At 39.1% G+C, this 16,078-nt stretch overlaps 1 protein-coding gene across 18 annotated transcripts in view; it reads right to left on the bottom strand.

Moving 5' to 3' along the window:
• AFG1L (AFG1 like ATPase) overlaps positions 1–16,078 on the bottom strand; it is a 256,149-nt gene that overhangs the window by 187,917 nt on the left and 52,154 nt on the right. For 17 of the 18 annotated variants that reach the window (XR_011623284.1, XR_011623285.1, XM_071096259.1 and 14 more), the window contains 3 exons: positions 11,652–11,703; positions 2,914–3,015; positions 1,851–1,981 (listed from right to left, as the gene is read on the bottom strand). Coding sequence is in view for 16 of the 18 variants with exons in the window: in XM_071096259.1 (XP_070952360.1) it covers positions 1,851–1,981; positions 2,914–3,015; positions 11,652–11,703 (285 nt within the window). In the remaining 2 variants the exon portion in view is untranslated. The remainder of the gene's footprint in view (positions 1–1,850; positions 1,982–2,913; positions 3,016–11,651; positions 11,704–16,078) is intronic. The other variant, XM_071096265.1, reaches the window with a different exon arrangement.

The raw sequence follows: 16,078 nt of genomic DNA, 5'->3' as shown, positions 1-16,078 counted from the left end.
AGGCAGGAGAATCACTTGACCCAGGAGGCAGAGGTTACAGTGAGCCGAGATCACGCCATTGCACTTCAGTCTAGGCAACAAGAGCAAAACTCCATCTCAAAAAAATAAATAAATAAAAGTAAAAAAGCCAATCGTTTCTCTGAAAGTTTTGAAATCTACATTTTTAAAGTTAAAGGTAATGATTTTTACATGATACCTAGGAAATTCTAATGCCTTTAGATTTCTCATTTCCATGTGGAGATATCAACTATTTTGCAGAATTAAATAAGATAAGGACGTAAAAACACATTGTAAACTACGGATCATTTTACAAAGGCTAGGTATTAATACACCTCTTTAAAAATTTAACTTCAATACCTTAATCAAAATTGTAACTATGCCAGTTCAGTTTTATTTAGAGATATTTTGGTTAAAAGGCGAGTAATGGAAAAATCAAGAGAAATGGCCGCTATTGATTCATCAGTGACTTTTATTCTTGAAAGCAGCATAACTGTTAAGTCAGTGCTTTTTCAAACAGCTCAGTGAGGCTCTTTTCCTGCAAAACATTGATGTGATTAGTATGCCTCTTCAGAACGACAGGAGAGCATCTGTTCTTTTCCATAAAGCCTTTCCTTGGAAGACCTTTGCAGTTCTAAATACAAAGGTGAGTCCAGTCTGTCTTAATATGACTGAAGGAAGAAAGAGGCAAAGATCCCTCCTCCCTAGATGGATTAGTGTAACAGCATTGCTGGTGAAAATTCTTTCCCTTCCATCATAAATCTAGACTATTGGTAGCTATGTGTACCGGTTGCTAAAGGAGACCAATCATGCATGCTTTGGGATAAAAGCATCTTGGCCATATCATCTCCCCACTAATCCAGATTATAAAACACAGAAGAACAGGAAATAACTCACTACCAATTTAAATGCATAATTTCAGACAATCCTAAAACTAAGAGGAACTTTGAAAGTTCAACTAAGGCAATTCCCTCCCTTTATCACAGATACGTATGTTGTGAGGCTTCAACGAGATGAATCACTTGTTCTTTATATAACATTTTTTAAAAATACTAAAACATCTTTAAAGACATTGTTTTATGATAATTAGATTATCTTTGTGGTGTAGGGGAGATGTACAATCATCGACCAAAATTTAGAGGTGGGCAGACTTTTTCTATAAAAGACTGAATAGTAAATATTTTAGGCTTTGCAAGCCATATAGGGTCTCTGTTGTACTTTCTTCTTTTTCTTCTTCTTCTTCTTCTTTCAACTACCTTTAAAATTACAAAAACTTGGCTGGGTGTCATGGCTCATGACTGTAATTTCAGCACTTTGGGAGGCTGAAGCTGGAGGATCACTTGAGGCCAGGATTTGAAACCAGCCTGGGAAACATAGTAAGACCTAATCTCTACAAAATTGTTTTTAAAAATTTGCTAGGTATGGTGTATGAGCCAATAGTTCCAGCTACTCAGGAAGCTGAGGCAGGAGGCTGAACCCAGGAGTTTGAGGTTATGATGAGCTATGATTATGCCACTGCACTCCAGCCTGGGCCTGGGTAACAGAGCAGGACCCTGTCTCTTAAAATATGTGTGTGTGCGTGTGTGTGTGTGCGTGTGTGTGTGTGTGTGTATGTATGCATGTATACACTCTTCTTTTCTCACTAACCATAAAAAAACAGGCAGGTCAGATTTGCCCTGTACGGCTGTGCAGGTTGTGATTTGCTAGCTCCTGAACTAGATAGTAAAACTGAAGCAATAAGAGATAATGTGTCAAATCACCTTATAAAACAATGATAAAATCAAGAGCAAAATTTAAATCTTCATACCTCATTCAGTATACCATTCTATATCTATGAAAAATCTCTACTTTACCTGAAATTCATCGAAACATAGGAGACATGCTTCTTCACTGATTTCTTCAGCTATAGGAGCTATTGGGTCATATGATTTAGCCATGAATCCTGGTTTCCTTTTTGGCAAACTCTGTTTAAGGCGATGTATTCCTTAAATGAATGAAATTAAACACAGATGAAATACATTAGTGTATTTTAGACAATTATAACATTTTAAAAATCTCTAAATGAAACTTTAGTATGGACATAAAATTAAGTTTAAATTTCATGTAAAATCAAATTTGATCATTGAAATTGTTTGCATTTTCTGTACTTCAAAATAAGTTGTTCAAATATTATTGTGTTCTTATAGTTGTAAGGAAACTTCAAGGTCATTCCATTTCTACTCTTCAATCATTTCAGAAATTACAAGGTAATAGACAAGTGACTAGATGCATCAACACATCCACCTTAGTCGTGTATTTCAGGGATGAGAGCAGAGGATATGATCCTGCCCAAGTAGTGTATATTATGTCTAGCATATGCAATCAGAATGTGTCCTTATCTCTAGCCTAATACACTAAGGCCAGTCCACTTCATTCATTATGTGTGTACTAAATGCTGCAAGTATTAGAGGAAAAAATCACATGATTCCTGCTCTGGGGAGGTTACAGTGCAACTGGTAAACAAATCGTGCAAAACTGGAATAACATAAGATCACTAGGAAAGCAATAAAGCTTCTATGCGTACTCAAACTGAATGCCTACATGCTAAGGTAACACAGAGTAAAGGACCTAATCAAGAATCACTTATTTAAACAGGTGCATTTTTAACATTTTTTATTGGCCCTTAGTAGAAACAGAAAACGCCTGAGCTTCATATAGTAATCTCTGTTCTCTGATTTGAAAGTATTAAATTAGTCTTAAGGACCAATTCTGGACACATTACTGACTGTTTCAACATAGCACAAAACAAATGGAACCAAATAAAATCTTACTGAAAGCAAAAATCTAATTTTTAAAAAGAGTATATGTTCATTCAATCAAGAAAACCATTCTGTAGTGTTTCCCCACTGAAAAAACTTCTTTCAGATCATTGCTTACTTTTGTGCACATCTAGCATGAAACCATGAAAATGAACCCGTTTTTTCCTCTTCATTTCCACATAAGCATAAAACATGTCCATCACCATTGTTTTTCCTGTACCTTAAAAACAAAAACAAAAAAAATAAGAATACTATTAAATAGTATGTACTGATTGCTGTAAAGATTGTTCATTAGCTTTGAGATAATGAAACCATACTCTTCCACTGGGAAGCTGAAGACTATGTCACTTCTTTAGAACGGGGAGCTTACTTTGTATGTTAAACTAGCTAAAAATAACATGCTGATATTACTCTTTTCTGTTAAAATCCTGTTTATAGGAAACACAACAATTACTTAACATTACAGGGGCTATTTCCCCCTGAAAACTATGTTCATAAACTGGCAAGATTTACAGTCTTCTCTTCCAAAAGACACAAGCATAAATAAAATAATTAATTAAAAATTTATTGGGTCATTACTATGCATGAGGAACTGTTTTAGGCACTACAGGAAAATTCAAAAATGAAAAATAAGAGAAGAGGCTGGGCACGGTGGCTCATGCCTATAATCCCAGCACTTTGGGAGGCCAAGATGGGAGGATTGTCTGAGCCCAAGGATTCAAGACCAGCCTGGGAAGACCAGCCTGGGAAACATAGCAAGACCCCCAACTCAAAAAAAAAAAAAAAAAAGAAGAAAGAAAAGAGAAGAAAGATGAAATATAAAGATTAGTATCTAACATAAATATTGAACATGAATCATATATGTAGATTAGAGCTAGAGAATTGCCAATTTTAACACTTCCATTTTTTAAAAGCTGAGAATATAGATCTCTCAAAATAAAACCTACTTGAGGAAATTCTGATACAGTCAATCCTTATAATTATCTAATTTTCAACACTAAAACTTTTAATGACTACAATCGAATCAGTAGAGTAGAATACTCTTATCTGAGAATTCAGTTACTCAAGGCCCACAATCAATCATAGTCTAAAGATATTAAATGGAAAACTCCAAAAACAAACAATCCTCAAGAATTAAATTATGCAGCTCTCCTGAGTAGCATGAAGAGACCTCATGCCATCCCATTCCATTCCACCCAGGACATAAATCATCCCTTTGTCTGGCATATCCACACTGTATTCACTACCCTCCCGTTGGTCACTTAGTGGCCTTCTCTGTTAAAAACATAGTATATATAAGTTGGGCGCGGTGGCTCACGCCTGTAATCCCAGCACTTTGGGAGGCCAAGATGGGCAGATCACATAAGGTCAGGAGTTCGAGACCAGCCTGGCCAACATGGCAAAACCCTGTCTCTACTAACAGTACGAAAATTAGCCGGGCATGGTGGTGGGCACCTGTAATCCCAGCTACTCAGGAGGCTGAGGCAGGAGAATAGCTTGAACCTGGGACGCGGAGGTTGCAGTGAGATGGCGCCACTGCACTCCAGCCTGGGCGACAAGAGAGAGACTCCGTCTTAAAAAAAAAACAAAAACAAAAACATAGGGTTCAGGACTATGTGAGGTTACAGGCATCCACTGTAACTATCCTCTATGAATAAGGGGAAACTACTGTAATTGAATATCCAACAGCCTGAGAATTTAATGCAGGTAGCATAAAATGTCTTATCCCCTCTCAGGAAGCCTAGGGCATTCGGGTCAGTGGCCCAAGCTCAGTTTGTACCTGGCATTCCTCAGTAAGCCAGACCAGCACGTGCTGGTCCAGTCTCACATCCTCCCTACTTCCTCATCTCCCACCACCACAAGATTACTTCTTGTCTAGTAATTCCTTTGCAATTAATAGAATCCAAGGGCACTTCAGAAAGTAAGAAGATCTAAATCTTATCTTTTGGGTTTCCTCCATGCCACAAGATGACACTGGGCCCATGCCATTTGAATGTCAGAGTGCTTTTGTATATGAAAAAACAATCCACCAAACATTTTTTTATGAAGAAGTCATTTTGATGGCAAGTCATTCATTGCAAAAATATTCAGTACGGTATCTCTTGATATAGTGATTAGCAGTAGATTTTAAGTAATTATATTTACCCAGAAAAGTTAACAAAGTTTCAAATTCTGCTGCATGCAGTGTAGTATACTTATAGATTCAGAATAAAGTCATGAATTATCTAACCAAAAATACATTAATTAATCATTAGGGTAAAGCAAATCAAAACTACAAGATATCACTTTACTTACATTAGAACGACTATTAAAAAAAAAGAAACAGAAAATAACAAGTGTTAGCAAGGATGTATAAAAATTGGAACCTGTGCATTGCTAGTGAGCATAACAATGGTACTGTCACTGTGGAAAACAATATGACAGTTCTTCAAAAAATTAAACACAGGCCAAGTGCAGTGGTTCACGCCTATAATTTCAGCACTTTGGGAGGCCTAGGAGGGAGAATTGCTTGAGACTAGGAGTTCAAGAAGACCAGCCTGGGCAACATAGCAAGATCTCATCTCTACTAAAAATTTAAAATATTAGCCAGGTTTGGTGGTGCATGCCTGTAGTCCCAGCTACTCGGGAGGCTGAAATGGGAGGATTGCTTGAGCCCAGGAGTTCAAGGTTGCAGTGAGCTATGATCGTGCTACTGCACTCCAGCCTGGGCAACAGAGAGAGACTTTGTGTCCAAAAAAATAAATAACTAAACATAGTGTGACCATAGGATCCAGCAATTCCACTTCTGAGTATATGCACAAAACAACTGAAAGCAGGGATTCAAACAAATACTTACACCTCAATATTTACAGCAGAATTATTCACAATAGTCAAAAGATAGAACAACCCAAACATCCATTAATGGATGAATGGACAAACAAAAAGTGGTATATACATAAAATGATACAGTTGGCCCTCTGTATCTAATTTCCACATCCCCGGATTCAACCAACAGTGGATCAAAATTATTTTTAAAATAAAAAATAAGGAACAGGTGGATTGGCTTACGCCTATAATCCCAGCAATTTGGGAGTCCAAGGCAGGCAGATTACTTGAGTCCAGGAGATTGAGACCAGCCTGGGTGACATGGCAAAATCCCATCTCTACAAAAAAATATAAAAATTAGCTGGGCATTGTGGTGCATGCCTGTAGTCCCAGCTATTCAAAAAGCTGAGGCAGGATGATCACTTCAGCCCGGAAGGTGGAAGATGCAGTGTGCTGAGATCATGCCACTACACTTCAGGACCTGGGTGACAGAGCGAGATTCTGCTTCAAAATAGTAATAATCATCCTATCCTCATAATATAAACAAAAAACAATACAGTATAACAACTATTATAGCATTTATGTACCACTTACATTGTTATAAGTAATCTAGAGGATTTAAAGTATACAGGACAACACACAAAGTTTATATGCAAAGGCTACACCATTTTTCATAAGGGACTTGAGCATTCTCAAATTTTGGTATCCAAGGGGATCCTGAAACCAATCCCCCATGAATACCAAGTATATTATTCAGCCTTAAAAAGGAATCCAACTCATATGCAATGTGCAATAATATGGATGAATCTTGAAGATATTTTGCTAAGTAAAATAATCCAGACCCAAAAGGAAAAATATTGTATGATTCCATTTATATAAGGTATTGAAGAATAATCAAATTCATAAAAACAGAAAGTAGAATGGTGGTTGCCAGGCCAGGGTAGTCAGAGGGTGGGATGTGGAAAATGTGGGAGAGAGGTAGAATAGGAAGTTGTTGTTTAATGGACACAGAGTTTCAGTTTGGGAAGATAAAAATGTTCTGAAGATGGATGGTGGTAATAGTTGTACAACAATATGAACAGACTTAATGCTACTGAATCATACACTGAAAATGTTTAAAAGGGTAAATTTTATGTAATGTGTTTTACCATAATAAAAACAATTGAATACATTTTTTAAAACCTATAGTTAATATGCTTAACGGTAAAAGACTGAACACTTCTCCCCTACAATTTGACAAAGGCAAGGATGTCTACACTCATGTTCTGAAAATGGATGGTGGTAATAGTTGTACAACAATGTGAACAGACTTAATGATACTGAATTATATGCTGGAAATGTTTAAAAGGGAAAATTTTATGTTATGTGTTTTACCATAATAAAAATGATTGAATACATTTTTTAAAACATACAGTTAATATGCTTATTTGTAAAAGACTGAACACTTCTCCCCTCCAATTTGACACAGAAAAGGATGTCTACACTCACTATTTCTATTCAACATTGTACTGGGAGTCCTAGCTGGTGCAAGGAGGCAGCAAAAAGAAATAAAATGCATAAAACTTTAAAGAAGTAAAATTGTGTTTATTGGCAGATAACCTAATTGTATATACACACAAAAAAAAATCCTAAAGAATCTACCAAATCACCAGTAGAGTTAATAATTAAATTTAGCAAGATCATAGGATACAAGGTCATCAAAAAATCAACTGCATTTCTATAAACAGTAACGCATATAATGACATTTTGGTCAACAATCAATGGACAACATATCCAATGGTGGTCCCAAAAGATTATGAAGAAGCTGAAAAATTTCTATCACTTAGTGATGTCATAGCTATCCTAACATGGAAGCACAATTAATTTTTTTTAAATAAATTTCATGTAGCTCAAGTACACAGCACTGATAACATCTTGTATAAAGTAGCATACAGAAATGTCCTCGGCCTTCATATTCATTCACCACTCACTCACTGACTCATTCATAGTCAAACAGGCATCCCATATTTTATCTATTATACTGTATTATTACTGCACCTTCTCTGTTTAGATATGTGTAAATAAACAAATACCATAGTGTTACAACTGCCTACAGTATTCAATACAGTAACACGCTGTACAGGTTTGTAGCACAGGAGCAACAGGTTCTATAATACAGCTGAGGTGTGTAGTAGGCACATGTATCCCTGCATCCAAGCCAGGGAGAACTATGCTTCCTAACTCCTAACCTTAAAACCAGCCTACCTTTCAACTGGTGAAATTAGAATCTGTGTCAATGTGAAACATGTGAGGTGAAACCAGGAGGCAGCAGAAAAGGGGCTGATAAGCAAAATGTACTTTTATTCTCTTCTAGTGTACCAGAGAATTCATTAACCCTGCCATCACCACCGCAGTCGGCTGGTCAAGAGCTGAGGCTCTGTTGTGAGAAAGTCAGCTGTTGGATATGAATGAAGCCACAAAATACTACTACCACAGCTTTTGGCTTCTATATGAGATGTGATAAACATTTTACAACAAAAATAATTCATTTCAAGATTGAACCATGATAATAATCCCTCCAACTCATACATCAACCCTACTGCAGTTCCCAGGATTTAGGTTCCACCTGGGTCAATCCTCTCAACACATCTGTGAAGAAAGAGGTGAAGTGAGCAGGACAAAGCCCAAATAGAGTGCAAGAATGGAGAGCGGGAAGGGAGTGCTACCAGGTAGGTATTCTCTATCCCATGAAGTCTCCTTAAAAATTATTTATTTAAATTTTTCTTAAAAAAAAAAAAAACATAAGAGAGGAGGTCTCACTATGTTGCCCAGGCTGGTCTCGAAATCCTAAGCTCAAGCATGTTTATTTATTTTTATTTTATTTTTATTTTATTTTATTTATTCATGTATTTATTTATTTATTTTGAGACAGTCTTGCTCTGTTGCCCAGGCTGGAGTGCAGTGGTGCGATCTCAGCTCACTGTAACCTCTACCTCCCGGGTTCAAGCAATTCTTCTGCCTCAGTCTCCTGAGTAGCTGTGACTACAGGCACCCACCACCATGCCAGGCTAATTTTTGTATTTTTAGTAGAGACAGGGTTTCGCCATTTTGGCCAGGCTGGTCTGAAACTCCTGACCTCAATGATCCGCCCCGCTCAGCCTCCCAAAGTTGCTGGGATTATAGGCATAGGCCACTGCCCCTAGCCCAATTTATTTATTTATCTATTTTTAAGATAGGGCCTCACTCTGTAGCCCAGGCTGGAGTGTAGTGGTGCAATCTCAACTCACTGCAACCTTGATCTCCCAGGCTCAAGTGATCCTCCCACCACATCCTACTGAGTACCTGGAACTACAGGCACACACCACCATGCTCAGCTAATTTTTTAATTTTTTTGTAGAGACGGGGTCTCACCTTGTTGTCCAGGCTAGTCTCAAACTTCTGGTCTTAAGAAATTATCCTACCTCAGCCTCCCAAAGTGCTGATATTACAGGCATGAGCCACCATGCCCAGCCTTCTTAAAAGTTAGTACCTGTTTCCCAAGTCCAAAAAAGGAAAAGAATAAAGAATAAGAGCTTATGGTGGCATTTTGAGGCTATTCTCCCAGAGAGCCCCCCAGATGAAAACTTCATCTTTTATTACCTATTTTATTTCATTTTTGAGATGGGGGTCTCACTCTGTTGCCCAGACTGGAGTGCAGTGGCATAGTCATGGCTCACTGCAGCCTTGACCTCCCAGGCTCAAGTTATCCTTCCACCTCAGCCTCTGGAGTAGTTGGGACTATAGGCACATGCCACCATGCCAGGCTAATTTTTGTATTTTTTGTGGAGACAGAGTTTTGCCATGTTGCCCAGGCTGGTCTTGAACTCCTGGGCTCAAGCAATCCACCCACCTCGGCCTCCCAAAGTGCTGGGATTACAGGTATGAGCCATCATGCCTGGCAGATTACCTATTTTATAAGTGGTCTGAACTAAACTTACTATAGCCACCAAAATGTTCATCTCACTTCCCATTTCAGAATTCCTTTCTCTTCTCCTCTCTATATTATAAGGATGTTTCCAAACAAAGGTTGCCACACACCCAAACTATATGAACATCCCGTACTATCACATCTTTTCTTTTGCTTTCAAACACTCAGATGAATAACTTGTAATGTGCTTCCCTTCAGTTAGTTACCATATGGCTGTATTTTCTAAACTAAAATCCAACAACGTTCATAGGGTTTAAAAAAAAAGTCCTTTTACAGAAGTGGAAGCAGTTGTGCTTTATCAACCATCTCCATTTATGGTCAGCTGGTTAAGGTAACAGGAGGAACAAAGTTGTTGATTTTAGCAATGACTTAATATGAAAGTGAACGTACTGGAAGTAAATGTTCTCAGGAGGCAGAGAATGAGCCCTGACAACAGGATGAGAATCTTTAATGGTGCCCAAAGGTGCAGGAACATAAAATTGATCAAGTGTCTATTATAAATTGCTTTCTAAATAAGAAGTAAGTATACATTGGTCTCAAAAGTACCAATTAGCCAATGAACTAAGAAAAAGAATAGTTTGAACTTCTTTTCTGTAATTTCAAGAACTTAAGGAATTTTAAGGGGCAATCTCTAATGTTCACTTTTGTGAACTAAATTATTCTTTTATTAGATTAGCTAAATCTGGAAATATAAAATGGATATTCAATGCAAGGCATCAGTAAACAAATTAGAAAAAGAAAGAACAGTTTAGAAAGGAACAGTTTTATCTTTAAGGCATTAAAACTACTTATTCGGCCAGGCGCCATGGCTCACGCCTGTAATCCCAGCACTTTGGAAGGCTGAGGAGGGCGGATCACAAGGTCAGGAGATCGAGACCATCCTGGCTAACACGGTGAAACTCCATCTCTACTAAAAACACAAAAAATTAGCCGGACGTGATGGCAGGCACCTGTAGTCCCAGCTACTTGGGAGGCTGAGGCAGGAGAATGGCGTGAACCCGGGAGGCAGAGCTTGCAGTGAGCCGAGATCATGCCACCGCACCAGCCTGGGTGACAGAGCAAGACTCCGTCTCAAAAACAAACAAACAAAAAAACTACTTATTCAATGCTCTTTTTTTTCTTTTCCTAAAAATGTTACTAATATTCCCTGCCATTACTCCCTCATAATGCAAATGTGTCGTGGCTATAGGGGAGCCTAGAGTGTGAATATTAGTCTAGTACAAAACTGACCTCATTACATGTGAATGTGAGTTTTGAGTATGCCAGTAGAAGAAATAATTGATTGACAGTAAACTGAGGGATTAGAAAAAGTAAAATTAAAAAATTTAAAAAGACACGAAAGAAATAATTGAAAGCAAGGAGGCAATAAAGCCAAGTAGAAACCCCTTCATGATATCAATGACTGAGGGTGGCCAAGGAGAGGTTTAAGACTAAGAGAAAAGGATTTGTTTGAAGAAAATAGAAACCACAAAACAGAATATTTCAGTAAGAATGAGGTCAGGGAAGACTTCATAAGCAAGACACTACATGATTAGGAAAACCTGGAAAGAAGTGACGACTCAGAAGGTTTCCATCAAAATGTGAGTCTTTCTGCCCAATGTCTACAACTGGGAGACCAAGGAAATGTTACCACTTATGCATTAAGAGTATCTACTATCAACTACATTAAAGATAATAAAGACTAAATTATTCATCTTAGTGCTTAGGTTATGACTAGAAATATTACTGGAAATTAAAAGTAAAAAAGAACAGCTTATTTTTTTTAAAAGTATTAAGCTGAGTTAATGAGTCATGGAATCCTGATTTGTCTAATAACCTATCTGTAGATGATTTCCTTCCATGAGATTAATTACATTATACATTAAATAATGTTTGCACCCTAACATGGTGACTAATTCTGCCCTAGACTATAGCCGTATCCTAAGAGAAGTAAAGTAAAAGCTGAGATACTGCCCTCTCTCCCCTTTCTTCTCTCCCTGCCTTACCCTGCCTCATCCTATTCCCTTGCTGGTAATAGATTGAGGAATAGAAATAGAAATTATCCCTGAGCAAAAGCTGAGAAACTTTCTGTTTTGCCCACCCAAAACTTATTTTAACACACTTACCAACATCTCCATAAACATACAGGCCCCTGGGAGGTTTGCTCCTTGAAAAAAGCTGCAAATTAAGAACAAATTGTAAATCTCTACCATGCAAATAATTAAATATAATCATATACATAGTCTTCCTAACTGTCCTATATACACAACCAAGAGGGACTATTATATACAATAAGAAAAAACTTGATGTAAAAATGTATAAAACTGAAATATTATGCAGCCTTAAAAAGGGAAAAAACTCTAACATATACATGAATGAACATTGAGGACATTATGCTAGGTGACATAAACCAGTCACAAAAAGACAAATACTATCACTCCACTTACATGAGGTACTTAGAAGAGCGAAAAATTAAAGAGACAGAAAGTAGAAGTCAGGCGCTGTGGCTCACACCTATAATCTGAGCACTCTGGGAGGCTGAGGTGGGAGGATCACTTGAGCCCAAGAGTTCAAGACCAGCCTGGACAATATAGGGAGACCTCATCTCTGCAAGTAGTTAAAAAGAATTAGCCAGATGTGGTGGCATGTACTTGTGGCCCCAGTTACTCAGGGGACTGAAGTTAGAGGACTGCTTGAACCCAGGAGGTCAAGGCTACAGTGAGCTGTGTTCACACCACTGTACTGCAGCCTGGACAACACAGCAAGACCCCGTCTCAATTAGAAAAAAGTAGAACAAGAGGTTGCCAGGGGCTGGACGGAGGAAGGAATGGGGAATTATTGTTTAATGGGTTCAGAGTTTCAGTTTTACAAGATGAAAGGAGTTCTGGAGATAAATGGCAGTGATAGTTGCATGACATTACGAATGTATTTAATACCACTGAACTGTACTCTTAAAACATGAAAAATGGTAAATCTTATGTGTGTATTTACCACAAAAGAAAATCGGAAAAAAATGCTGTGAAGTCCCTCTTAGGATTCAATACAGGAGGCAATAACCATAGTAGCCCGCCGCAAGGGGTTCACAGTCACACAACTTGAATGTACATCCCCTCTACCATTTACCATCCATGGAGTCTTTCCCTTCTTTCCCAGATGGGCTCCCCAAACAATGGCAGCTAGACTCATTCTCAGCAATTAATGAGTACAGTAGAAGAATTTTTCTGGAGAAACTGAATGATCTCCAGACAAAAAGGCCCAAAGGCACTTATGTTGGTTAAGCTTCTCCCAAAGAAAGACCTAGATCCCTACCAGATTACCTTCTGGTAAAGCACACCAGTCACCAAACCTCTCAAGCTGGAGCTTCAATCAGCTTGTTAATACCAATGGTCAATAGATATTTGGAAGAAACTTCCAAGATAAAAGTCAGAGACCAGAACAAATATACAGAGGGGAAGAAACTCAGAGGAGCCAGGCGCGGTGGCTCAAGCCTGTAATCCCAGCACTTTGGGAGGCCGAGACGGGCGGATCACGAGGTCAGGAGATCGAGACCATCCTGGCTAACACGGTGAAACCCCGTCTCTACTAAAAATACAAAAAAACTAGCCGGGCGAGGTGGCGGGCGTCTGTAGTCCCAGCTACTTGGGAGGCTGAGGCAGGAGAATGGCGTGAACCCGGGAGGTGGAGCTTGCAGTGAGCTGAGATCCGGCCACTGCACTCCAGCCTGGGTGACAGAGCAAGACTCCGTCTCAAAAAAAAAAAAAAAAAAGAAACTCAGAGGAAACAGAGGACTATCCAGACATTTAAAAAAAAAAAAGAAAAAGAAAAGAAAACCTCAAAAAAAAATAAAAGTGGGCCAGGCACGGTGGCTCACACCTGTAATCCCAGTACTTTGGGAGGCCAAGGTGGGCACATTGTTTGAGCTCAGGAGTTTGAGACCAGGCTAGGCAACATAGCAAAACCCCATCTCTACAAAAAAAATACAGAAATCAGCCGGGCATGGTGGCGTACTCCTATAGTCCCAGCTACCTGGGAGGCTGAGGTGGAAGGACTGCTTGAGCCCAGGAGGTGGAGACTGCAGTGAATCAAGATTACACCACGGCACTCCAGCCTGAGCAACAGAATGAGACACTGTCTCACTCAATCACAATCAATTAATAAAAATAAAAGTGAAGTCAATATAATAATATACTGAGGAAAAATAAGAGAAGCTACTAAAACCATATAAAGCATAGTGGGAGAAAGAAATTGTCTCTTCAGTAAATGATGTTTGGGAGGCTGAGGCATTAGGATTGCTTGAGCCCAGGAGTTTGAGATTAGCCTGGGCAACAAAGCAAGACACCATCTTTACAAAAAAGAAATTGTTTCCATTGCAGAAAAATGATTTCCTACTAATCCATCCAATCTATTCATCAAGTGTGAAAATGGAAAATTGTCCTTTCATACATTCAGGGTATGAAAAAAAATTCCCACTCAGCAAGAAGAAAACATAGGCTCTGGGAAATGTAGAGGGCCCCTGGGAGGGAAAAAAGCTTGTCAGAGGGAGGCCTGCTTCTAGGACCACAGTGGCACTGCAGGTCAGGAAAGCAGTCAGGTCCAGAGCAAAACTGGAAACTGAAGGGCTCTGGAGATGAAGCAAAATGGAACTTCTCTTACCTAATGCTATTATCAAACCAAATAACCATCTTGAATTTTGTTACACTTAGAAGAGTAACCTTCAGACTCTGCAGCAGTTCCTAAACACCTGTGCAAACAACAAGGTATGATAGGGTGGAGTGAGTTCAGAAAGGGAGGGTAAAACAGAAAAAAGTGAAGATTATGCCACTTAGCATCAACCAGAGTGGTCAAGAATTTGGCAGAGAACATTCTCAAAACCTAGCTTTCAGGGTTTCATCCATAATGCTTTTGGTTTTGTCTTATTTTATTTATTTTAGAGACAGGGTCTCACTCTGTCACTCAGGCCTCGAACTCCTGGACTCAAGCAATCCTCTTGCCTCAGCCTCCTAAGTAGCTGGGGCAGGCGGACACCACTACATCCAGCTAATTTTTATTTAAAAAAAACTCTCCTGTAGGCTGGGTGCAATAGCTCATGCCTGTAATCCTAGCACTTTGGGAGGCCAAGGCAGGCAGATCACTTGAGGTCAGGAGTTCAAGACCAATCTGGCCAACATGGTCAAACGGTCTCTTCTGAAAATACAAAAATTAGTTGGGCGTTGTGGTGCATGCCTGTAATCTCAGCTACTTGGGAGGCTGAGGTGGGAGAATCGCTTGAACCGGGAGGCAGAGGTTGCAGTGAGCGGAGATCACACCACTGCACCCAGCCTGGGCAACAGAACAAGACTCCATCTCAAAACACAAGCAAATAAACAAACTACCCTGTAGAGATGGGGTCTCACTATGTTGCTCAGTCTGGTCTTAAACTGCTGCCTAGGCCTCCCCAAGTGCTGGGATTGCAAACATGAGCCACCATACATACCTGGCCTGCTTTTGTTTTATAATTTATGGGTTCATTCCAACCTGCCTCAGAAACCTCTCTTGTTTTCTAGTTCCTTTTTGCTTTCTTTCTCTATTAAATGTAGCTTGTGCCTTCTAGACCTCACTCACAGTCTAGGCCAGACAAAAGGATCTTCTTTGCTTTGACTCTGCCATCCGGATGGCTTCCTAGTATCTCTCTGCATGTTAACTCCCCATCTATTCTTAAATCTCCACTCAAAACAGTTTTCTACTCCTGCCAAAACTTCTTAATTTTTCTTGGTTTTTTGTTTCTTATATGAACCATTATCATGCACTGGTTATTCTATTTTCAAGTGCCAGAAAAAGCATTATGCTCTTAATTTTAGAACAGCTTCAAATTGGAAAACTTGCATAAAACCTAATAATCTCTAAGTATATTCTACGTATGTGAAATTTTTTGAAAGCAGCATTTTGTATAGGCAACTGAGAGTGTCATAGCAATTCATAATTCTTCACAATACATTTGGTGGGAATAGTTTTAAGGCCTATTCTGATACTGCTACATGATATAATCAAGATAGGGTGAATAAATGAAGTTCAGGGAAAAGAAATGAAGAAAGATGGCGGGGGGGGGGGCAGGGGAAGATTGCATGGAGAGAGCTGAATGCTGCTATAAAAAAAAAAAAAAAGTTGGCCAGGTGTGGTGGCTCACACCTGTAATCCTAGCACTTTGGGAGGCCCAGGTGGACGGATCACTTGAGGTCAGTAGTTCAAAACCAGTGGCCAACATGGTGAAACCCCGTCTCTACTAAAAATACAAAAATTAGCCAGGCATGGTAGCAGGCTACTCAGGAGGCTGAGGCAGGATAATTGCTTGAACCTGGGAGGCAGAGGTTGCAGTGAGCCGAGATCGCACCATTGCACTCCAGCCTGGGCGACACAGCAAGACTCCACCTCAAAAAAATAAAAAATAAAAAGAGAGAAAATTTGCGCTCATGGTCCTCTCTTCTATTTTTCCCTCTCAACTCAATATATTTTAGAAAGAGCACTTTAGCAAATACCACATTCTATATTACATATATAATCTGTTATGTTGTATTAT

Source organism: Macaca nemestrina, chromosome 5, assembly GCF_043159975.1.
Source record: "Macaca nemestrina isolate mMacNem1 chromosome 5, mMacNem.hap1, whole genome shotgun sequence".
Taxonomy (NCBI): Eukaryota; Metazoa; Chordata; class Mammalia; order Primates; family Cercopithecidae; genus Macaca; species Macaca nemestrina.
The sequence above is the reverse complement of the archived record's forward strand: the minus strand, read 5'-3'. Positions and strand labels throughout refer to the sequence as shown.